The sequence below is a fragment of the Coturnix japonica genome, chromosome 10 (genome assembly GCF_001577835.2).
Source record: "Coturnix japonica isolate 7356 chromosome 10, Coturnix japonica 2.1, whole genome shotgun sequence".
Classification (NCBI taxonomy): domain Eukaryota; kingdom Metazoa; phylum Chordata; class Aves; order Galliformes; family Phasianidae; genus Coturnix; species Coturnix japonica.
In genome coordinates, this window is record NC_029525.1 from 7,692,244 (window position 1) to 7,716,981 (window position 24,738).

At 38.8% G+C, this 24,738-nt stretch overlaps 1 protein-coding gene across 14 annotated transcripts in view; it reads left to right on the plus strand.

The window, feature by feature from the left end:
* MYO5A (myosin VA) overlaps positions 1-24,738 on the plus strand; it is an 88,464-nt gene that overhangs the window by 57,138 nt on the left and 6,588 nt on the right. For 2 of the 14 annotated variants that reach the window (XM_015872826.2, XM_015872828.2), the window contains 19 exons: positions 369-525; positions 4,024-4,263; positions 4,743-4,991; positions 6,113-6,206; positions 6,977-7,125; positions 7,889-8,002; positions 10,104-10,250; positions 10,928-10,981; positions 11,548-11,775; positions 12,875-12,883; positions 14,865-14,965; positions 15,441-15,521; positions 17,348-17,546; positions 19,651-19,725; positions 21,168-21,261; positions 22,181-22,327; positions 22,702-22,856; positions 23,005-23,094; positions 23,776-23,926. In XM_015872826.2, the coding sequence (XP_015728312.1) occupies positions 369-525; positions 4,024-4,263; positions 4,743-4,991; positions 6,113-6,206; positions 6,977-7,125; positions 7,889-8,002; positions 10,104-10,250; positions 10,928-10,981; positions 11,548-11,775; positions 12,875-12,883; positions 14,865-14,965; positions 15,441-15,521; positions 17,348-17,546; positions 19,651-19,725; positions 21,168-21,261; positions 22,181-22,327; positions 22,702-22,856; positions 23,005-23,094; positions 23,776-23,926 (2,534 nt within the window). The remainder of the gene's footprint in view (positions 1-368; positions 526-4,023; positions 4,264-4,742; positions 4,992-6,112; positions 6,207-6,976; positions 7,126-7,888; positions 8,003-10,103; positions 10,251-10,927; positions 10,982-11,547; positions 11,776-12,874; positions 12,884-14,864; positions 14,966-15,440; positions 15,522-17,347; positions 17,547-19,650; positions 19,726-21,167; positions 21,262-22,180; positions 22,328-22,701; positions 22,857-23,004; positions 23,095-23,775; positions 23,927-24,738) is intronic. The other 12 variants (XM_015872837.2, XM_015872836.1, XM_032446946.1 and 9 more) reach the window with 10 other exon arrangements.

A 24,738-nucleotide genomic window follows, 5' to 3' on the forward strand; every position in this document is an offset into this window, starting at 1 on the left:
CTTCCTGAGAGGACCAGGAATGAGCAAACATTTTATACAGGGTGAGTTTAGGAGAGGAAGTCTGGAAGCAGAAATAGGTTTAAAGCTGGAGAAAAGGTGATGAGAAATGAAGTTGGTTTGCCAGCTCTATAGCACAGTTTTCTAGTGAAAACAACTCCTGAAAACCTTGCAAGGTTTCTATTTGTCGTTCAGTTGTACTGCCATTCGGTAAAGTAGCAAGTCAGTATGTGGTATTGCTGACAACACTAGGAAGAAACTGAAGGAAAGAGTGTAGTTCTAAAGAAAGTGAGTAATGTTACAGGGTGTAAAAACTAGTATTCAAATACCGAAAAGCAATTACAGGTACTATTGTAATCTTTCTTCCATAGCTATGCCAAGTTCCTACGGAGAACACGGGCTGCCATCATTATTCAGAAGTTCCAGCGTATGTATGTGGTCCGCAAAAGATACCAATGCATGCGAGATGCTACTATTGCTCTTCAGGCTCTCTTAAGAGGTTACCTGGTCAGGAACAAGTATCAGATGGTAAGAAATAATGTTTTACTCCTTTACTCTAATTTCATTTCCACATACCTTCAGAATGAAGCTGCTCTCTGCTGTCCCCTTGGGAATCTGCGTGCTGTTATATGTAATGCACGAACAAATGAATGGAGAGGCAGCACCTCTCTTAGAAAGTTCTGATACTGATCAATGAACTACTCATTTCAGAGGTATTCACATTGTCATCTGATTTGAATGCCTAGACTTTCCATGCAGTCAGTGAAGCATCTAACAAGGATTTACAGACTTAAGGAGATGCTTTTGTTTGTTATACAGAATGTGGAGGCACTTCAAATAAATACTGAAAATAGATTTGTGTGGATATGCCTTCATGAGTCCAAATCAGCATTGCTCATATCAGTATGCATATATGATATGGTAGTATTCCTATTCCATTCCTAATTTCAGTGAATCTGTAGAATCATGTAAGTGTTAAGAGAATATGGGAAGGACATGAATGTTGGCCTGGAGATACCTGAAAAAAAAAAAAAAGAGATTAAATCTTTGGCAGATTCTTGGGGTTTTTTGCATTGATGTTGGCTTCATTTTGGAGATAAATTGCTGTAATCCTGCCCTAGCGTTACTGATCACATTTTCTTGACTATCTTTGATAAAAAATAAACATTGTTTTAAGGAAATTATAGACCTCCTTTCCAGTGGTTATAGCACTGGAAACAGGATTATGATTCAGATGATTAGGTTACAAAATGCCAGCTTGGGTGGCACTTCTCTGTGAGAAGAGTTTCAAGTAGTATCCTTACCAGGAAGTTTGAAAACAAACAATCCCTGTTTGGAATTTCTGAGCTCTCTTTGCTTTGATTGACTCAGCAGTTTTATGAGGGTCTTTGGTTTTTTTTCTTTAATTAGAATTCTTGGCATCTTCAGTATTAGAAGCCATATTTTATGTGTTTATATATATAGATTTATACAGGTTTATACAATAGATTATATGTGTTCATAACCATAGTCTGACAGATATGACTTCTGACAGTTATGACAGTCAGATGCAGGTCACAGCACAATGTGGATAGAGGCTTTCCTTAGGAAAATGGTTCATCTGCAGGAGATGGTTCTGTAGACCTGAAGTTAGTCATGTGAGTGGTATATACCACATCTGTCCTGTAGCGTGATTGTTAAACAGATCCATTTTATTCCCTGGTAATAGAAATGGGTCGGTGAGCAGGGTGATGGTGGGTACACAGTTGGACTGGATGATCTTGGTGGTCTTTTCCAACTTTAATGAATCTATGAATCTGTTGTGTGTTTTTGGAGGGACCAACATACGAGGTGGTTGTACTTGCCTGTCAGGGAATTTCCCCTTTGAGAAGTAAATTGTTCACCACAGTAAAACACAAAGTTCTCAAGATGGACGGAAGGTGCATTAACTGCATCTGAGACATGGCATGGAGGTATCACCCACATAGAGGTGTTATTTTATAAAAGCTGAGATACAGGGATGTCCAGACTCAGAAGCACAAGCTCTGCTTGCTGTGCATGCAGAGGCAAACACATCTGCTCTGAAGTTCATGATGATTGCAGGTGAGTGAAACTGAAAGGTCGTCCTGTGACTGCACCCTCGGCTGAGCTGTGACTGTACATAATATATGGTGCCCGTGTTGGTAGTTAGGATTGTGAAAGGTATCTGTTGTTGTTTTTATAACAGAGGACATGGGTTGGCAGTCACATGACTTACAGAAGGAATTTGAAATTGTTGAATCATCTATTTCACACGTCCTGGAGAAAGCTTCTGCCTGAGCCTTGTTTGCTTGAGAAAGCCTTGTTTGCTTCTGCAACGTGCTTGTTTGCTTAAGAAGGAATTTAATTCCTCCAGAACTTTGATATTAGGTTATCAGGCAATATTTTCCAGGAGAAAATACCTGATACATTAAGTGACTTTTCTGATACTCTCACTGGATTGCATGGGTGTGAGAATTCACTGGCAGATGAGGACCATCCCTGCACAATGGAGGTACTCTATGGGACTTACTGCTTCCACGCTCCAGGTGATAACGCTGTTGCAAGCTAGTTGTATCTTAGTTGTTAGGGCACCTGTGGGTAACATGGAAGACTATTTCAGGGTGCAGGTATGGATGAGGGAGGAGTGCTGACTTTGTTGCTTGCAATCAGAAGGACTTTGGCTTTTGACCTTGCTGTAGTTTCTCGGGATCTGTTTCCTTACCAAGTTGTACATTTTAATTGAGCACTGGTGCTTCAAGTCCTCGTTTTTTTTCTTTAAAAATGAATGCTAAGGCAGAAAGCTTCTATTTCTTAGAATATTGCCACTTTGCCAGTGAACCTTTCAAAGTCATTGATCTGAAAAGGTAATGTTTTCAACACATTTCAGTACATTTGATAAGAAGTATAAAATGCAATAAAATTTGATTACAGTACTGGTTTGCTTTATCAGCTTTATGGTAAATCTGTGTAAGAATGTGAAATTGTGTTTGATCTTTAAGCTACCAAATCCAGTAAGTAACACAAGATCTTAAATAGTTTTGCTTTTTAGAGTAAAGTTTGTAATTTGCAGAAGCTTTATTAAGCGAACTCTGAAGTTCTCAGAGTTCTGGGAGCCTTGTGGGTTTACATGTGCTCTCCCAGCTTAGCTGTGGTCTATGGGAATTCAGGTGCTCCAGACCTGGGGGATCACTGTTTGAATCCATGGGTGCAGGATCCAGAAACACATGGTGGAATCTTCCTAGTGGAAATCTCTGTCTGATTGCTTGATTATTTTTCATTAAAGTGACTTTTTAAAAATAGTTACATCTAATTATTTTTACATTGCAAATCTATAACTGAAACTTCTGCCATCAAATGAATTGGAATTATCACAGTCTAAAATTTCTGATTAAAATAAATAGAGAGAAAAACATTTCTCCGGCTGACAAGTATAAGGAGTGGCAAGCAAAAAGAAAGAAAAGGAAAGAACACGTACTAGAGCTTGTAATTCAGTCATCTTAGGGTATGGCTGTTCTTACTAACAGCTGCTATAATGTGCTCTGGGTCATAATGTGTAATAGCTGCACTATGTGTCAAGTGCAGTGATTTTGTGCTGCATATTGATGAATTCTGTGCTGCATATATCAATGCTTTTAAGAAGTTTAAAAGTAAAAGAAACAATAAAAAAACCCATTCTAGTCATCTGGATTGTATTTGTAATCTTGCCAAAAGGTACCATGTATTTTTATAATTAGCTTCATCTGACATCAGCAGAAAGGAATGCTTGGTTCTTTAACATGTCTCTTGTTCTTTCTTTCCATGTCCTTAATTCTGTTTCCTTTTCTTTTTCTTTTCTCTTGTCTTCCTTATTCATGTCTTCTTTTCTATTTTCATTCCAGATTCATTTCTTTTACACTTCCCCAGTAGTTTCTCTTTTCAGACTAAGGCGTCTCTATTTACATCATCTTTATACCTTTCATTATGGAGTCAGTTTAACTTAGCAGGTGTAACTCTAATAACACTTGTGGTGTTTTTTCTTAACTGTAGATGCTTCGAGAGCACAAGTCTATTATTATTCAGAAGCATGTAAGAGGCTGGCTGGCTCGAGTGCACTACCATAGGACCTTGAAGGCAATTATTTACTTGCAATGCTGTTACCGGCGCATGATGGCCAAGAGAGAACTGAAGAAACTGAAGATAGAAGCTCGGTCTGTGGAACGCTACAAGAAGCTTCACATTGGCTTGGAGAACAAGATCATGCAGCTGCAGCGGAAAATTGATGAACAGGTAAAGCTCTGGGAAAACACTTGGCAGTCTTGTATTTTCTTCTGTAGCACTGTGGGCATTCATTGCAAATCTCTTCTCTGCTGAAGAATGCTGATAGAAGAGAAAGGCAGACAGCATTTGAACTGAAATTATAAAACATCTGTTTGTATCTCTCAGAAGCACTGAGAGAAAGCATCTGCTCCTTGAATTTCAGTCTTTCATTGGAAGCACCCCAGTTGCTCAGTTGAAGGGGAACTTGAGATGATTGAGTTTGGTGTTAGTGGGTTCTTTGTTTGATTTTAGTTCAGTACATTATTATGTAAACTTAAAGACTGGACTGTTCTGTCACCCCTTTAAGCAATTCTCCTGCAGAAACAGAATGAAAAGGAGAGAATTGCTCTCTTGTTCCCCTGTCTTGGTATATTCTGTAAGCAATCAGAAAGCTTCCTTAAACCAGAACTTCTCCAACTGCCTCGATGTCTCCTTTGTGTTTTGCAAAGAATAAAGAGTACAAATCTCTGCTGGAGAAGATGAATAACCTGGAGAACACATACAGTACAGAGACAGAGAAGCTTCGAAGTGATGTGGAGAGGCTTCGGATGAGTGAGGAGGAGGCTAAGAATGCAACCAACCGTGTTCTCAGCCTTCAGGAGGAGATTGCCAAGCTCCGGAAGGAGCTGCAGCAGACTCAGACTGAGAAGAAGACAATTGAAGAATGGGCAGACAAATACAAACATGAAACTGAGCAGGTAAGGATGTAGTCCCAGGTACATGAGCAGATGTACAGATGCCTGGTGTCCACTCACGTTTTGGCCAGACTTAACTGCTTTGGTTGTATGTCTGATACTTGAACAGTATTTTTAATTAGTGTTACAGCTGTACAACAGTAAATAGGCCTGATATCTAAATAATTGCACCTGTGCTTGAAGAATATGGTAAATTTATATACTGTGTATAAATACATATACTCAGTCTAGTCAGATTTTTATATTTAAAGAATTTGCCAATCTGAGTACCTAAGCTTACTCAATTAGTGCAAGATAGCACATCGTACCAAGAAATCATTTTACCTACCTAGAGAGTACACTTGTATAGATGTCTGAAATCAGTTCCATACACCATATTCAAAGAGTACCTCCTTACATCTTGTCTAATGTAAATAATTAGGCTGCTGAGCTCACGTATATATGGGCACTCTAGTTCAACAGGTTTTTACTAACCCCATATCTTTGCTTTAAGTACAAATGTCGCAAACAAGTTGTTCAGTATCACAGTTACTTGTTGATATGGTGCAAGTTTGGAGTATTGGAATGGCCATTCTGTCATTACGTGGTGCTGCCATGATGCATTTCAAGACTAGTTGAATGAAAAGAAAAAAATATTATTTGATTAAACAGTGTGAATCTGATATCTCTGTAAGCAGAGACAAACGAGTAACTGGCAGACCTGAGCATAGTTGACGGGGCACAGCTTTTGGGTGGATGTTAAATTACTGTGTTAGCAAATGCAAGGGAATATACAAGAGAACAACCAAATTTGTTCCTGTTTTAGGGAAGATTTTTTTTTTTTTTTTAAAGAAATAAATTCCATTTTTGGGACTGCACTGGAAAGTGTTATGGCATAATGGAGTGGTCGAAGGCAGTTTCAGCATCTGATCAGATGTAGAATGAATGGCTGAATTTGAAGTGGGGTGTATATAAGAAAGTAATTTGAGAAATAAAATGTCACAACTTGGCTCACAGATTTTATTCTCTGAGGGACCATTAAAAGCCTAAATATTTGAGCTCTTACAACAAGGATGTAATTGCTGTTGGAGCTGTTGATGGAAGATTAAGTGCATTCTCAGCCAGATATTTTATTATCTCTCCAGCTGGTATCGGAACTGAAAGAGCAAAACACGTTACTGAAAACAGAGAAGGATGAGCTGAACCGCCGCATCCATGACCAAGCAAAGGAGATAACAGGTTGGTGTTGTTCACTTTGCTCAGATTTTGCACTTCACGTTAGCTTGTAATGCAACACTACTGACTAAATTGATCTAATCTGCTGTACTTTGTATTCCTTATTAGATTAATAGTTTAATGTTGTAAGAGCTCTCATATGTCAGAAATATTTACTGTTTGAATTTCTGATGGTGAGTTTGAGATCTTTTTGGTGAGGATTCTCACTGCAAAGTGTTACTTTATAAAAGAAGGCTCTGATGTTTGAAAGCAAATGTTGTAGTCCCTTTGTAGGCAGAGACTTGTGCCTGATGCTTTTCTTGTTAGAAGATGTAAGTTTGAGCCAAAATTTCTGAGCCCTACCAGCTGCTGTGGCAACTGCTACTACCACTGTGCAGACAGCAGCCAGAAACCCGTAGCTCTAGATGTCAGGATTATGATGGAGGCAGCTGTGATGAGGAGTGTTTGATTTGTAGAACATCTCACATCTTGCTTTTGAAATAATGCAACATTGGCCTGGTGCCTCTTCCTTGTCCCTCCTGGCATTGCTAATGAAAGCCAGAAGCAGAAAAACTGACTGAATCAACTATTCTGTGCTTACCGCAGTAAGTCTTTGGTCTTTCATATATCTAGCTTTACTGGTGCCTGCAGAAGCACAAATACCACAAACCAGTTTCACATAGCAGAATGCATTCAATATGTGTTCCTGGTGCAGCCCTATACCTACAGGATGGATGAGCTGTATGATAGGTTGGACTGGAGTTCTCAGTTTGGGTTCCTGTTCTCTGTGACAGAGACGATGGAGAAGAAGCTAGTGGAGGAAACGAAGCAGTTGGAGCTAGACCTGAATGATGAAAGGTTACGGTATCAGAACCTGCTGAATGAGTTCAGCCGCTTGGAGGAGCGGTATGATGATCTCAAGGATGAAATGAACTTAATGGTGGTAAGTGGCTAACTGTGCAAAATCAAAAGCTGTTCACAAGTGTGTTTAAGCAGAATCTATGGGTGTAATTTAGTAACTGATTGCTCTCAACTGTCCAATTTTTACCTACAGATGAAAACAGAGTTTGCTGTTTTAGTTCCTGATTAAATTAGATTTGCTCAGGCAAAATAAATGCACTTAAAATAGTTGATTTTTTTTTTCTTTATTTTCATTTTGTGGTAAAAGATTAAATTTCTGCTTGTTCTTTCCTAGGGGTAATGCATATGCTCTCAGCCCTTACTTTTCCCTGAAGTTATTCACACGCTTTTACCACATTCAGCTAGTATTAAATGTTTGGCAGCTCTAGGAATATTATATATGGCAGGAGGAAAAAATGTTCCTCACTCCAATGTCTGGAAATCTAAAGAACTACTGCTTGTGTTTCTCAATGCTGTCTGAACCTTTTCTGTAAAATGAGCTTTTTCATTTTACATGTACAAGTTTACATTTTACATTTACAAGTAGCAATGCTGCATTGCTACTTGATTTGGCTTCCTGCAGCAATGCTTGTTAGCATAGCATCTTACCTGTCTACATAGATTTGTTTGTGAACTACTTCTCATAGACTTAGGTGGCACAAGAGACCAGAATTAAAAACATTTACTTGTAAGTTGTGATAGCTGTGGAGGAATACCAAATATATTACAAGCTCACTTATAGGTATGAAGAGACAGTCACAGGAAAAAACACACAGTGCTAATGATTTGCTTGATTTGAACTCCAGAGCATCCCCAAGCCTGGACATAAAAGAACGGATTCAACTCACAGTAGCAATGAATCTGAATATACTTTTAGCTCTGAGATCACAGAAGCAGAAGACTTACCACTGAGGATGGAGGTAATGTTAAAAAAAACCCAACGCAACAGAATTTTTCATTGATGAATGGTTGAATTCATTCCTATCCCTTTTTTGTGTGTGTATGTTCTTGTGAACACTGTATATTGAGAAATCTAATGTTAAGCGTGTCTTGTTTTCGTTTCCTTTTTGAGAATAGCTCATTCTGTAGTTAGCTGTAATCCTATTTAAAAAGGCTTTGTGAAAGAATACTTTGAATTCTTCTGCATCACAGAACATGCAGACTAAACACCTGGTGCACCAGTTGTTTTGCATCTGTAAAAACGTTTGCCTGCCAGTGTTTATAAGCACAAGCAGCTTTTCACCACAAAGTAGGAACACGAAAAACCAATGAGAGTTCCTGAGAAGTCTGTATGCCATATATTTCGAGGATTAAAAGAGACAAGGTGGCAGGCTGCACTCTTGGGATGTTCAAGTAATGCATTCCCTGTTTGGGGTGACAGCCTCACATTGATTCGTTTTTCCTCCATTTCATACAGACGAATAAAACTTAGTATTTAATCATATGATCCTCTCTAATGAATGATAGCCATGAATAATTGTGTTGCATCTCCAAGCCATTCACTGTATATTCCAAGACAACTGCATGTTTTGTCCCCTCTCAGTCTCACAGGAGCGGGACTACTAACACAGCAGCAAGCTGTCAGGTTTTTGCTCTAACTGTGCTTGGAAGCTGGCAGATGCAAAGTTATTCTGTGCATACCAGAGATTTTTATAACTGTGAGCCATCACAGAGCTCCCTCTCTCTAGGTTAGAGATCTCTGTGATTTGTTTTATGGGCTGTTTTTAAAAGCATCCACAGAAAATAATTTTCCACAAGGGTGCAAACAACACAGCGCATTCATGCTGACGTATCTTTCACAATTTGCCTTCTCATTTACACTTTTCACCTTGCAAAATTATTTCAGGAAGATGCTTCCATCTTTATAGTCAGTCAAGAAAGGGACAGTGCAACTGCGTGTGATTGGATCTTACATACAAGCCAAACAGCATCTTTTCTTTCGGCTAACAGACTTATGTAGTTGTTATTCTAGAGCCAGTTTTGGCGTTTTTTTTTTTTTAAATCATAAATGGAAAAAGAAAAAGTAACAGTAGCGTGAATAAGTGCAGCACTGGGAAGATTAAATCTATATTCTCTTTAAAATATGCTGTTAATTTTAAGGGGGCAGTGATACAAAGCCATACCACAAAAACAGACACCAAGTCATTATGAAACAATAAAGCCAGCAACCTGAAAGTCCATTTTCTTTTTCCTGAGCTGCCAGTGTAGTTTATGAGCCTTCCTCTCAACAGTGAGAGGAGATGAAGTAGAAATGGCTGTGCTTGCTTATCTGCTAAGTCATTATTATTAATTTCTAGTTCTTTTTCTAGGCTTCAAAATTTTATGGTGCACTTCATAGTAAATGCTTTAATCTTCTTGCTATATGAAGTACAAAATGGCTGATGAACAGTTTTTTATGGACCTTCAGATGGCAAATGCTGGTCCTTGCCCAGAAGATGGTGAGAAAGCTCGTGGATTAGTCCCAGAACAGGCTGTTTAATTAGCGTAATAAAAGGGAAAAAGCATAAAATATATATTGTAGCGCCTTTTTTATATCATCCCACTAAATTACCTTGGTTAATCATGGATCTAAATCTATACTCGTCAGAGAGAGTTCTCTGTATCGGATGAACTCATGGGAGAAATAATTTAAAATGGGGGGAAAAAACAGGAAAAGCATTGGTTTACAGTTGCTTTCCAAATGATTCTAACCACGGATGTTTTTTTTCTCCTTCCCCCTCCAAACAAGTAAGATTGAAAGGTATGCTTAATTATAGACCGCTCTCTGCTAGATCATCCCTGGTGCTTCCTTTTGCTAGGCTGTAGGTTTAGATATGTTTTATGCGAGTAGATCCTTTTTTAAAATAGCGTTCTGACAGCTGATGAAATGTTTTAGATGCCAGTAGCAAACTCTCAGAATCAAGTAACGTTTCTGTGTGTTATTTCTTTTCCCCAGTCTGTTTTCCCTTTTTTACTCACAGTAGCTCTTCCTTTTGCTGTGGAAGTGGAATACGTCTTGACTTCCTTCTGTTCTTCCTAAAGCAGGAACCAAGCGAGAAAAAGGCACCACTGGACATGTCTCTGTTCCTCAAGCTGCAGAAACGGGTTACAGAGCTGGAGCAAGAAAAGCAATCCCTGCAGGATGAACTGGACAGAAAGGAAGAACAAGCTCTTCGTGCCAAAGCTAAGGTGGACTCCTTCTAGCTGATCAAATGCTGACTCCAGAATATCCCTGGTGAAATACCAGCTGTGCAAATGCTGACAGGCTTTTACTAAGTCCTTATCTTCCCCTACTGCTAGCTTTATTTACCACACGCTTTATACCTGGTACTTAGTACTAGGTAACCAAATGCGTTGGGACTTTGGTGGTTTGTTTATTGATGAATAAAAATATCACAACCAACTTAAATGTTGGGGAGAATAAGTAATTGGTAATTTCATGTGGAATAGGCAGTGCTTAATCAGTGCCAGAGTGTTGAGATAAGACAAGCTTGCTTAGCAGAATTTTAATTATAATTCTCAGATATGTCCTCCTTAGGTATTCATAAATATATTGAACTAGTTTTGGCATTTGTTTTCAACAGTGAATATCTTAGATGTTCTGGCATTCATTGTGCTCTGTTTTGTTATCTGTGACAGGTGCACAATTTTATTTACATTAATCAATTCTATTTCTTAAACACACAATTAAATGAGACCATACCAATATTCAACTTGAAGTGCTCAGCAGTACCAGAATGAGTGTTTTCCAGTTCTATAGGAAAAAGTTTTCAGCTCCATTTCCTTTTCCTTCCCCAACTGTAATGAGGAATAGAAAGAATTGCTTGTTCCTTTGTTTTTTCACATTAATCTGTGTTCTTTCACAGGAGGAGGAAAGGCCTCCAATAAGAGGTGCAGAGCTGGAGTATGAATCACTCAAGGTAAATCTAAGAAGGAGTTCTTTGTTATTTTCTAGTGAGAATATTACCACCAATTATATGTGCTGGTGTAGTACGTTGCATCAGCTCTGCTGTTTCAGAATATTAGCTAGAAAAACTAGAATTAAATTTCCCCAAGAAGTGTTTTGCTGTAAGACTGCCTTTTTTTTTGAGGTGTTGAGTGTATGACTGGGGCTTAGTGCAGCTTGCAGGTTAATTTGAGCAAAGATAGAGTGATAAATATAGCTCTGTATTCTAGACGTGTTCTTTGAATTGATACGTGCCTTAGGCCACTAACAATTAAAGTATTTCTTAATAACCCTGAATGATGCAGGATCTTCTGAGCCTTTTGGTTGCTGTTTCTTGGGACTGTTGTTTCTTTTTTCCCTTCAAATCTACACGTACTACAATACACATGTGTGGGTTCAGTCTAATGGTAGCCCTGTCTGTGAAATCCTGTTGGGCATACAGCTGGGGGCAGGGGAGGGATTGCTGGATTTGGTGCAGTTGCTCAGTGTTTCTGCCATACTGCTGGCTGATGGAATTGTCTCCACTTTTTTTTTTTGCAGCGTCAGGAGCTTGAGTCTGAGAATAAAAAACTAAAGAATGAATTGAATGAGCTGCAGAAAGCCCTCACAGAAACACGATCTCCAGAGGTAACTGCTCCTGGTGCTCCAGCATACAGAGTCCTTCTGGATCAGCTGACTTCAGTAAGCGAAGAACTGGAAGTACGCAAGGAAGAAGTGCTTATCCTGAGGTCTCAGTTGGTTAGCCAGAAAGAGGCCATTCAACCCAAGGTAAATACCAGCCAAGAGGTTCACTGGGGTAGTAAAGTTACATTATGTAACTGGCATGCCTTATTTAATTTATCAGCCTGCTTGAAAAGGCAGAAAAAACTATCTCCATTTTAAAGCCTTTCTAAGTGTTAGCTGTTCATCCATTACTAGTGCACAAATTGCAGCAATCCAAATTGGGAGACTGTTAATAAACCAACCTTGGGCTTATCTACCAGCATCTCATGAAGATATACAGATCATACCAGGCTGTCAAATACAGACTGTCTGGCCAGAAGCTCCCCAGACTCTTTTAATGATGTGGAAATGTTTCTCATTTGGAGCAGTATTGTATTTCTACTGAGTTATGTAGTTTGACTGGGAAATTTACCATGTTGTCAGGAATTCTTTTTAATTAGTAGTTCAGCAGGAGTGCAAGGACCAATTTCTGCTAAATCGAGGTGGGCTCATAAATGACAGCACACAAAAAAACAGTAAAATTTTATAAAGATAACCTGTGAAGATATATGAAATCCACATTATTTCCTGATAGGTGATGTGTTTTATGAAGAATAGATCAGGGAGTGTATTTGCTAAGAAATAACAATAAAATAAAGCTATAATTCTGATGAGATACTTAGCAAAGTAATGGCTTTGAAAATAAGTTACTTAACCTGAAAAGGTGTCACATAAACTAGTAACTAATCTGTTCCATTGAACTGAACTCTCTGGTGTTTATAACTGCAGAAGGGAATTAACAGATACATCTTCTCTTTCCTTCATTTACTGCAGAAATGGGTTTGTATTTGTCCAAAATCAGTTGAAAGTCTGTGATGCACGAAGGTGTATGTACTTTGTTTCAAATGATTAATTATAAAGCAAACAAAACTCATTTTCCTATGATATTTTTAGCATTATAAATGAATTTTTGAATAGAAATCCTTGGGTAACTTATTCTCAGTGATGCTGGGACCAAATTGTTGTTTTTGCATTAGTGATGAGGGGAGGTGACTGGTGGGACAGCTAACAGCCAATTTACTTATTGGATTGGACAGCTGCAGCTCAGACAGAATTTTCTAATGTTTTGTTTCTCTTCTTTCTTGCCTACCAATTTGATTGCCAGGAGGACAAGGTACATGTTATTTTCTACAGTTGTTAAACAGAACTATTTAATGCTATCAAACAAACAAACAAACACTGACTAATACTTGAGCTATTGTTTCCCTGCCTCTCATATGTAGCCTACATAAATCGTAGAATCATAGAGTGGCCCAGGTTGTAAAGGACCGCAATGCTCATCTAGTTTCAACCCCCTGCTATGTGCAGGGTCGCCAACCACCAGACCAGGCTGTCCAGGGCGACATCCAGTCTGGCCTTAAATGCCTCCAGGGATGGGGCATCCACAGCCTCCTTGGGCAACCTGTTCCAGTGCATCACCACCCTCTGATTGAAAAACTTCCTCCTAATATCTGACCTAAACCTCCCGTCTCAGTTTAAAACCATTCCCCCTTGTCCTATCACTATTTACCATCATAAACAGCCATTCCCACTCCTGTTCATGCACTCCTTTCAAGGATTTGAAAGGCCATAATGAGGTTGCTCCAGAGCCTTCTCTTCTCCAAGCTAAACAAGCCCAGTTCCCTCAATCTTTCCTCACAGGAGAGCTGCTCCAGCCCTCTCATCATCTTAGTGGCCCTCTTCTGGACCTGCTTCAAGAGTTCTGTGTCTTTCTTGTGCTGAGGATACCAGACCTGGATGCAGTTCTGTAGATGGGGCCTCACAAGAGCTGAGTAGAGGGGGACAATCACCTCCGTCTCCCTGCTGGCCACCTTTTTCATGGTTGGCTCAATCAGTGTATCTTGCTGAATGTGTTTGAAGAGCAGGACTGTGATTTACAAATCAGGTCTCTACAGCAAAATCTATACATTTCACAAAAGAATTCCTTGATAGGAAGAGTTACTTCATAGTGTTTTTTACCTTTGACATACAATGAACACAGTCAGGTCTCGAGTGGTGATCTGCAGATACTACACAGGAATTGCTGAATGTTTGATCAGAAAGTTTATTTGAGCATAGAGTATTTAGGAAAATGGGGAACCAAACTGACTTTTAATGACGGCTGCTAAGTGTTACAACTTTAGCAGTTAGAGTATTCTTGAGGATATGAGTAACTAGCATTTTTTCCTTCAGTGCAGAAGCAATAAATGCATGTTGCTAAGGCAGTAGTGGCAAATGAGTACAGTATTTTTACTGTGCAACAAAAGAATTGTATAGAACTGACAAAGACCTCACTGTAATCTTGGGAATCATTTTTTGAGCAGCTTATATGTTTTATTGGTTTTCATATTAGATAACACAAATTGTATCATGTGTAAGAGTTCTCCAAAACTTACGTCTAAAAGTTGTTCCTTTGAAAAATTTTACACAGGAAAATAGCACTTAATTGTTTCGAAAGTCAAAAGGAAAAGTCAGAATTACAGCTCTTAAATTCATTAGATCACTGTGGTAATTATCCATGTCAGTGACTAAGGTTAGACTGGCCTAGCTGACTGCAAACACTGGTTATTTATTTCAGGATTTACTGAAGAAAAGGCAAAAGTGCCATAGTAACATTCAAAACTGAAACAAAAATGGTATTTTGATGATATCTATCTTAAACAATTTCCAGTCCTTGCCTGCTTTGTCAGAGCATTGAAAATACATGAAGTGAAGACTTTATTTATGAGATTCAGAAATAAAATCTACAATAGAATTAGGCTATATTTGTAAACTTGTTGCAAAATTATGCTGCCTGAAATTCAGTATGCAGTAATATTAAACCAAATGCAAATCCATGACTTCATTTCCTTTTAGACGATTAAAATAAAAATGGAACAAGGTTAACAGATGTACCCACTCAGTAAATAGATATTTCAGCATGTTGTATGCAGTCATTTAAAAAGATATACCGAGTAGCTGTAGTAGTTACAGACCAAACTGTTGCCCCTGAAGTACCCAAACTCCCTTTCACAAGTTGCTTGAGTAGGGTCCCATGTGAGTAATGTGACAAAAAGATGTATTCAAAGAAAATTACATTGTTAAATTTACCCTGGAAATTCTCATTCTTTTTCCAGAATACCATGACAGATTCTACAATCCTCTTGGAGGATGTGCAGAAGATGAAAGACAAAGGGGAAATAGCACAGGCATACATTGGACTGAAGGAAACAAACAGGTACATGTTCTCTATATTTAATTTACAGCCATTTGTAGTGGGGGTTATAATTTGATTTGATTAGTGAAACTGCTATGTACAACATTTGAAAGGATTAAGAAACCATGAGGACATGTCAAATCATGATTCTTGGACTTGCACCTTCTTAGCATTTAATTGACTACATTGCTCAGTCTGGGTTCTGTTCCACATGCTGTTTGTTAAACATTCATCCAGTAGTACTCATGGTTGTCTGTCCTAAGATGTATATTGTAACAGCATGAAATGCTGTAACCATTTTGGCTAATATAACAAGCTAAATTTCATCACTGGGAAGAAATACATATAAACAGGAGAGGTATTTCTCCCAGTTGTTTTAGACGATTGTTTCTTTCTCCTTTATTGTAACTATAATTTACTATGTAATGTCCTTAACATGTCATCTCATCACCATCATGTATCTCTCTTGTATTTTTCTAAACACTTTTCTTGGAAGGCAATCTCCCCAGGACTATCATATGCTGAATGAGGACGGAGAGCTTTGGCTGGTTTATGAAGGGTTAAAACAGGCCAACAGGTTACCAGACTTCTCAGAATGGTTTTCTCTTTATTTGCATCTTCTCTTCTAGCTAACTGTGCCCCTTGCTTTGGCTACAGTATTTCTTTTTGCTTACAAAAAAATCTTTTTTGGATTTTCCTCAAAGATAGTTGCCAATGTTTTTGGCTTTCCACATTATGTTATTTGAGAAGCTAAGATGACAACAAAGAGTAGGTAATTCTGACAAATACTTGCACAAAAGTAGACTCTAAAATGCCAGAAGATCTGCAAGGGGAGGGTTTTTTTAACTATGTGTTATTTGTCTGCCTTTATATTGGTTATCAAAATGAATGTACTGTTGGAATAATTTCAGCATTCTCTTAACTTCTGAATAGTTATGTCTTGCTCTCTTTATTCTGACTTGGGTTCAGTAAATGTAACATTATTTTCACACACATCTCTATGCAAGATTCAGAGTGTAACAGACAAGAAGGAGGCCGCAAACAGAGAAGCAGTTGTTAGTTCATTGTGGTGCTGGCCAGACCTTGGTACAGTCACCGTGGCTGCTGCAAAGCCTCATGCTGGTTGGGTCATTGGGCAGCTCACCTGGTTAGGAAACACAGTTCTGGTCTGTGTGTGTGACTGGGCCCCTGTAACATATCCTAGACTTCCAAAACAATTGTTAGACATGTCTTGGCACAACAGATTCGCAGTGCTGATTTTCTTAAATATACACGTTTGGTAGCAGTAACTACAGAAGGAGCTATTTTGTAGTGAGCGCTACTAACTGAAGTCTTTCCTTTCCTTGTGCTTACAAATTCTAAACCTAACACAGTCTGTGAAGGTGTAACTTAGAACAAGTGTTCTGCAGAGCAGAATGCTTGAGTGAGAGTGAGCGCTCCATGCTTCTTCCTTTTTGTCCTAGCACTGTAGAGACAACAAGTTTTGTATTAATGGCAGAGCAATGCAGGTAAATGACTGTTTGCCCTCGTGTGCTTGATCTGTCTGGTTACTAATAAACGTGGCTGCCTAATGCATATTTAAACCCTGAAAGATTGTCTAATTGAACACTAGCAGTCTCCAGTAGTGTCATTTCCTGTGTGTGTATATTTATGAAATAATGAGTCAGAGCTCTTGAACAGTGCCTTGCAAACATGAGTTAATCCACGCAGCACTGCTTTGAAGGAGGCTCTTGCATCTTATCCCCATTTCACATAAGACGAATTTGAGACATGATTTGCCCAAGGGAAAAGAGAGAGTCAGTGGAAAGGGTGAAACAGAGCTCCTGGATCCCAGTCCTGGGTTTGGTTCTTTAGTTAGCCATTCCTGCACAAGTAGCAAGCCCTATGATTCTGTCACAGGCCTCTTCAAAGTATTTATTTTAATGTAAGAATATGAAGATGATTTATTAATTGCAGTCAAATGGTTTCTGACTGAACAGAGTTAACTCTAAAAGGATTTTCCTTTGTTAACATTGCAGGAACATAACTTAGGTGTTTAGGCTGTTCATTTTACACATTTGATATGATTTGGATAAAGCCTCTCTTGCCCCTTTACAAACAGGAGCAGTCTGTGAAGGCATAGCAATACATTCCTTGCCACATTCTCAGCAGTACCACACACAGTATGTGCTCCATCACAAAGGAAATGCAAAGCGTTGTCACAATTAGGTTCTCTCCACTTTTTGATCACACAAACTTAATTTAATTAGAAGGCATACTGAAGGGTTTAAAGAGTACTCTGCCTTTTTCATTTTCCTTTGCAAGCCGTGGCTAATTGTTCCTGAGCAGCAGCTAAACTCCCTCTGAGAATTTGGGATGTGTCTTCCTATGTGTGATCTTACAATTGCTGCTCAACTTCTTCAGGCTGCTGGAGTCTCAGCTGCAGTCGCAGAAGAAGAGCCATGAGAATGAGTTGGAGTCACTGAGAGGTGAGATCCAAAGTCTGAAGGAAGAAAACAATCGCCAGCAGCAGCTCTTGGCACAGAATCTGCAGCTGCCCCCAGAGGCCCGCATTGAAGCCAGTCTGCAGCATGAGATCACCCGGCTGACAAACGAGAACTTGGTAAGGGCAGTGATGTTGTTGGAGCAGTCATGGAGTCTTACAAGCTTGTCTGTGCCTTTAAGTTCTCACTGGTTTTCAGGTGGCAGCCTCCTGTAAAAGAAGGCTGCTTGAGCACAAGGAAGTCTATTTTTTTAGGCAAGCTAATGCAAGAAAGAAACGAATGACTACTGGTTAAGTTGTGTTATTTTAAGGAATGTGTTGGTTTGTGGCACAGAAAAAGCTTGTGGATCTCAGTCTAAGGGTGCTGGTTTCAACTGAGTTTAATCATTCCTAAATAGAATCATGGATATGCATGGAACTGTAAAAAAATATTATTGGCATGCAGTGGTGTTAACTCTGAAATGTTATTTTGTTGAAAAATGCTGATGTAGGTCTTTAATTCTTCAGTGTAGCTTTTCTTCCCCTTTCCCTCTGTGCCTGAAGCCACCTGGGTGATCCACTGTGTTATGAGCTCCAGGTATTCAGTGTTTTGTTACAGAAAAAGAAACTTGCTTACAGGTTACTTGGCTGTTTGGTGTTCCTTGTTCACTGTACCACATTTCTGTAGGAAGGAGAAGTCAGGTGAAGCAACTTTTCCTCTGAAGGCTTATATTTGTTGTATATGGGCTAGTTCATTTCTGGGGGAATCTTCAGCCCATGCTGAAAAGCCATTTTCCAATCCCTGTTTATTAGCTTGGGAGTTCCTCTGTATTATTTCTTCTTTGTAGTAGAATGCAGCAGGCTACGTAGTTTGCTCTGAAAGTAATGCCTCCTATTTATTTCCATGGAAACTACAACAAATTGCAAATAGCACAATAACACTATTTGATAGAGCAGATTTGCAGCTACAAAACACTATTTTTCAGTAGTCAACACCATTAGCTCTGGATTTTTTGCCAGCAGTATTGAACAAGAGCCTGTGTGCTGTGCTTGTAAAAGTCTGCAGCCGTGGAGGAGACCTGCTGTGTCACAGCTGCAGTGTATCACCCTGCACCTCACTGTGCTCACATCTGCTGTTTGCCCTGCATAAAAGTTCAGCAAGCATTGATGAGTGAAGGAATTAGTTCTGACCCTTTGCTTCATGTGTACTTCCATGTCAGACACCATTCTGTCAGACTGCCCCTCTGCTGCCATCTGTCCCGTGGCAACAACGTGTAATGGAATACTGGTGGGAAGGTTCAGCCTGTACTGCCATACCACCATCCTCTGACATCATAGGCCAACATCATAAAATAAGAGGCATTACTTTTGGAGTATCCATTGTATTTTAGGGAGATAATTCAGAGCTCTGAGTGCCATTGCTTTCTCTAAACAAGCCAAGGTGCTATTTAGAGAGTCTTTTTTGCTTACATATGTTACAGAAGTTTTCATTGTAAAGCTGTTGTGTTAGTACCGAGGTTTAGAGCAATAGCCAGTTTAGCTTAATAGCTCTTGGAAAATTAATTGAAAGTGTGTTATAAATATATCTCAGTAGTAACTGACTCCTACTGGAAAAGGTAAATGGTAAACGTTTCCATCTCAGACAGCTCCCTCTTGCTGCACAGTCATGTGTTCTGAGCTTTAGCCTTTTTTCCACCAAAAGAGACACTCATTGCGTTCTGAATTCCAAAGACAACAGAGTCACACAATTACATCCCAGAGGAGATTTCTTTCTATACAAATGCAGTGAATGTAATTTTACTTATTAAATACAGACTCGATATTTCACTACAAACATTTGAGTATTTGCAGATCTGCTCCAAACTGGGAATAGGCTTCTTTTCCAACCATAACCCCAGAGTACAAATAATTCACAGGTTTCCCAGACGTGATGTTAGACTGACAGTACTTACTGCAATCCCATCTTTATTAGCATAGGGAAGTGTTCTCTCCAGAGCCATGCAAAGATTATATCCCAGACTTTCACAATATTATTATTGCCCATTTTTTAAAGATCTGACTTCTGTGCCTCATCTACATTAGCTTCTGTCTGGGAAGAGCTGCAGTCACCACACCTAAGAACTAAACTACTTCAAATTAGAGATCCTTGATCTTTCATTAATCTGATTGCATTTATATAGTGCTAAATGAAGTATTAGTGCCTGAAAAGGGAGGGGGAAAAACAATCCTCTACCTATTTTTACAGTTTTATGAGGAGTTGTATGCAGATGATCCCAAGAAGTATCAATCGTACCGGATTTCCCTTTACAAACGGATGATTGTATGTAGATCACATGAATCCCGCTTCTTTGTTGTCTCGTTGGCTATTTCTGGAGCACTAATTGAAAAGCAGGCTGCCTCCCTTTCTGCCTTCCAAAGGAAATCCCCTGCAGAGAGCTTCATGATGCCAATTATATCCTTCACCGCTTTTTTTGTTAGTCTTAGTGTCCTCTGTGTCATCTGTGTCCCTTTTTGACGCACGGTTTTGCTACTAATATGTCTTGCTCTGTGAGCAAAGCAGTTTCTTTTTGAATTCTACTTAATTCTGCCTCTGCACCCTGAAAAGGAGATACGTGATGTGAAAGATGCTCAATTTTCAGGTCCGCTCTTTACTTTAAAACTTCAACACGTTTAAATTCAGCTCAGCAAAATAGAGACCTGATCATACAGATACTTCTAAGGTCAATAATGCCTGCAAACATAAGTAGACAAATCTTAGCCTCATTGTTTTTGAAGATCTCCTTACAGTGCTGACAACTGGTACAAATAAATATGTCTGAATCAATGCACTTACAGAGATCTGTAAATAATATTCTTCCTGAACTTGGAGGAATATGATTTATGAGATTCCAGAGCTCACTGAGATGTGACATCTGTTTAATTTCTATAGTGGAGCCACAGTGCTTTTAGGAAAGGAGCTCGTGGTCACCTGTGTTCTTATGAGTGCATTGAAGGATCTACTTAGAATAGCACATGTTTTAAAAGCTTATTTTGAATGCCTGTTGTGGAATGGCTTTCAGATTTTTTGAAGTATTAGAAGATTTCTGGGGACTGTTCCTTTGAAAGAAAGATACTGCTTTATTGCAATAATAGGTTTTTTTAGGTGTCAGGTCTTGTTTGAGCACAGAATACAAAGATGATTCTTTTAAGACCCCAGTTTCAGTGTAAGGGAATGTAAGAAATGTGATGATGCTAAATGATAGAGAGCATTGTAAGATATGTCATATGTGGAATGGTTTATGATTTTGGCGAATTTGAAGGCAAGTTAAGTTCTTTTTGCAGATATTCATTTTATAAGAATATGAAAGAGATAAGTTTGAATAATGAGTCAGTCCTGAAGGCATGAGTAAATGATGCAGAAGTACAGGACGGCTGTTAAATAATAAAGAAAATCATGTCAGTGAGGCATTTGGAAGAGCAAGGAGGAAGCATTAGGGAGATGTGTTTGCAGCAAAATGCCTTTTGCCTTGAGAACTGACCTAGTTTTGAGTGTTTGCAGAGTATACCTGCGTAAGAGCTTTGCCTTTGTTGTGCTGCACAACTTAATAACATTTGCAATATTTGTCTTGTGTTCTAGGCAGTGTACCAGCTTTTAAACCTCAGCCAGCGGATGGCAACACTGTTCAGCTTTCCTCACCACCTTGCAGATTCTAACAGCGCTGATGTTCTGTCACATCATGGCATTTTCTTATGTCTTAATCTGCTTCTCATTTTGATTTGCAGGATTTAATGGAACAACTTGAAAAGCAAGACAAAACTGTTCGCAAGTTAAAGAAGCAATTGAAAGTTTTTGCTAAGAAGATTGGTGAACTTGAAGGTACTTTTATATTATGAGAAAAAGATTTTGTTTTGCGTTTTGTGATCCCACTGTCATTATATTTAGCTGTCTTAGTGGCAAGGAGGGTGTGAGGGCTCCAGCAGAATTAGCCTCTGCTGATTGATTCCAGGAACAGGAGATCCACTCAGGGCTCCCTTTGTTCCTTTATGAAGCTGCAGAAGATTTGTCATCATTTGAAAGCAGTGAGTAAGAGGAGGCTGATGTTTCTCTAAAGATGGAAACCATTTAAGAATAATGCTACCTGGCCTATTTATGCACTCAAAGACAGTATCTGTTTTGTCAAGATGAAAGCGACATTAAATAAGAACCAGATAGAAAAAGTATGTCCAGGTTTTCTTTGATTGTGAATCTTTATCACTGGAGCCAAGAACGCTGAGGTTGTCTTTTTCTGATTGAGGTTTCATCTTCAGGAGCTGTCGAGACTTGGGTGTGAGAGCCCTCAGATATGGACTAAGCTAGTTCTGTTTTTATGAGCTTCAAAGTGTATTGCCTTAGGATCTCATGACCGAAGAGACTGAGAGATTTCTATGTCTCTGCATAAGTAAAATCATTGTAATTGTTAAAAGTGATTAATAATGTTAAAAAGTTGAAGTATTAATTTGTTTTTAAATAATTAAATGATCTTTCTAAAGCTTTTTATGGTTGTCTGTTTTCTCTGGAAACAAACTTAGTAACTTACAAATTCTTCAAAGGAAGAATGCTGCCCCAGGATGTATTTATCGAGAATCAGCCCTCTTGTTTAATGGAAATTTTGTTGCTAAGTGTTACACCAAACCAACAACAAAAAAAATCCACATTTCTTAGTTTTATATGCTGGAGTTCTTTGTTAGAAATGTAGAAGTTTCTTCCAGTTGGCTGTCTGGAAGATATTATAATGTTTTTTATTTCCCTTCTGAAGTGGGTCAGATGGAGAACATATCACCTGGACAAATCATTGATGAGCCTATTCGTCCGGTTAACATTCCACGGAAGGAGAAGGACTTCCAGGGGATGTTGGAATACAAGAAGGAGGATGAACAAAAACTAGTCAAGAATCTTATATTAGGTAAGTGTCTTTCTCATTTGCACCCTTCTTTGCACTCACACAGTCTGACAAATAAAGCAAATGATGAGAACATAGAAGTTGCATAGCATGTTTTGGTTTTGACAGCATTCAGTTTATCTAAAATTCCTAAATGTCTGTTGCAATGAAATATCTTTCCTGATTAGTACAGGGCAAGTTAATATGTCCATGTGTTTTTAGCAAGCAGTTATATTTTATTCTGTTCAGAAATTTTACCAAGAAAGTGGCTTGTGTTCTAAGCTCTGCTGTTAATTCTTCACTGGCCACATATAGACACACAGGTAGAATTAACTGGGAAGTTGCATAACACCTTCCAGAGAGTTTACACTTAAAATAATGTGTTTGTTTTTCCCAAGATCTGAAACCACGTGGGGTAGCAGTCAACCTGATTCCAGGTCTACCAGCATATATTTTGTTCATGTGTGTACGCCATGCGGATTACCTTAATGATGACCAGAAAGTGCGTTCATTGTTGACTTCCACTATCAACGGCATCAAAAAAGTGCTGAAGGTCAGTCTGCTTGGTTTAGGAGAATGTTAAATTGAAATTTATCTCTGATTGTATGTTAGGTGAAGTGGATATGAAGTGTTTATCCAGCATTTCATTGTTTTATTCCTCTTACTAGTCTTTGTTGAAATGTGTTTGTTTTTATCTTCAGAAAAGAGGTGATGACTTTGAAACGGTGTCTTTCTGGCTGTCCAACACCTGCCGGTTTTTGCACTGTTTGAAGCAATACAGCGGAGAAGAGGTAAGCAGTGCTCACACTCCAGTTTCTTTGCTCTATAATACCATTGTCAGCACTACACTTTAATTCCTGTAATAGCTCCAAGTCTATTCAAAGTCTCTTAAAACAGCTACTCTTTCTGGAATGATGGTGATGACATCAATGGAAAGAACTAGGAGATAAAGTCTGATCCCATTTCACTTTATTGCAGATTGAGGCCCCAAAGGTTAGATAGTGTTGACTCCTGAAAGTGCCAGCTCAGATTTATTTGAAGAATTTTTGGTAACGATTAGCTGAAATTAAACAGGCCATGTTAAATGCTTTAACTATGGTATTACAGACCGTTTTAAGTTTGGAGGCTACAGTATGTCTTATTCCTTCTTTAGACTTACCTGTGATTTTGGCAATAAATGACTAGATGATAATGTCCAGGTTGGAGTGGGAGGGCAGAAATCTGGAAAGCTGGCACTTTGTTCCTATGTCACATACTCAAAGTTACAAGTCAAGGAAGCAGGCATTGCGTAAGTCAGAACTGAAGATCAAAACCTAGTATTAGATGCAATCAGAACTTCCAGACTAAAGTTCAGAGGTTGCAGCAATTACTTTGAGGTATTTGTCAGTTGTGTTAAAAAATCTAAATACAGGTTTTATTTGATGTTCTTGTATTCCACTGAAGCAATTGTTTCTGTGATTTTATTAATGCAGGGGTTTATGAAGCATAATACACCTCGTCAGAATGAGCACTGCCTCACCAATTTTGACTTAGCTGAATACAGACAAGTTCTGAGTGACTTGGCTATTCAGATCTACCAGCAACTGGTCCGCGTGTTGGAGAACATTCTGCAACCAATGATTGGTAAGGCAGAGTTGAATTCCTTAACCTGTAGTACTAAAAGGAATATTGTGATTCAATAACATGCTGTATCTTTTATTTATCGCTGAATGATCCAATTTTATTAATAGTTCTTAGGGTATTCTGCTTCTAGATGACAAGGACTGTAAAGTAAAGGTTGGATTAGAAGTGGCTGGTTCTTCTGGCAGTGACAGAATAAGTCAATTTATGTTGTAAATGTTTGTCGTAAGTCATGCGTTTACAAGAGAAACCACTGCTAGAACAGTCTAATGTTTGTTGGGAAAACACATCTCTTGGAAAAATTGGACTTTAATTACATGAGAAATCATAATTTTAAGTGAATATGGAGGAGAAAGTGGCTGGCCATCATTATAGGCAGCAGTCAGCAACTAAATAGCCAACAGTGGTGAAGCTCATGTTCAGAGAGGGTTTTTCATTTCATTTTTTTTGGTCAGATGGTGTTCTCTTAAATTTTCATTATGATTTTTGATCACACCATTTAGAAGAGTGAAACAGCTCTTGGTATGCTGATTCTGCTGCTCATACATCAGGTGGGTGAAAAGAGTATTATGCTGAGCTACAGTTACACCTTCCTTTCTGACACTTATGCTGGAATATCCTGTAAAATGCTGTCAGCTCAGATTTTGTAAAACATAGTAGGACCCTGAGAGAATTGCTGGAAGTCATGGTAGAGTGTGGTTAGCAGAAAGCCCAACGGGATTTTTCTGGGTAAATAGCCAGCAGGATCTTGCTGGTTTGCACAGTGAGCTTGCACATAGACTGCTTTCAGTCATTAAAATAATGGTGTCAATTTT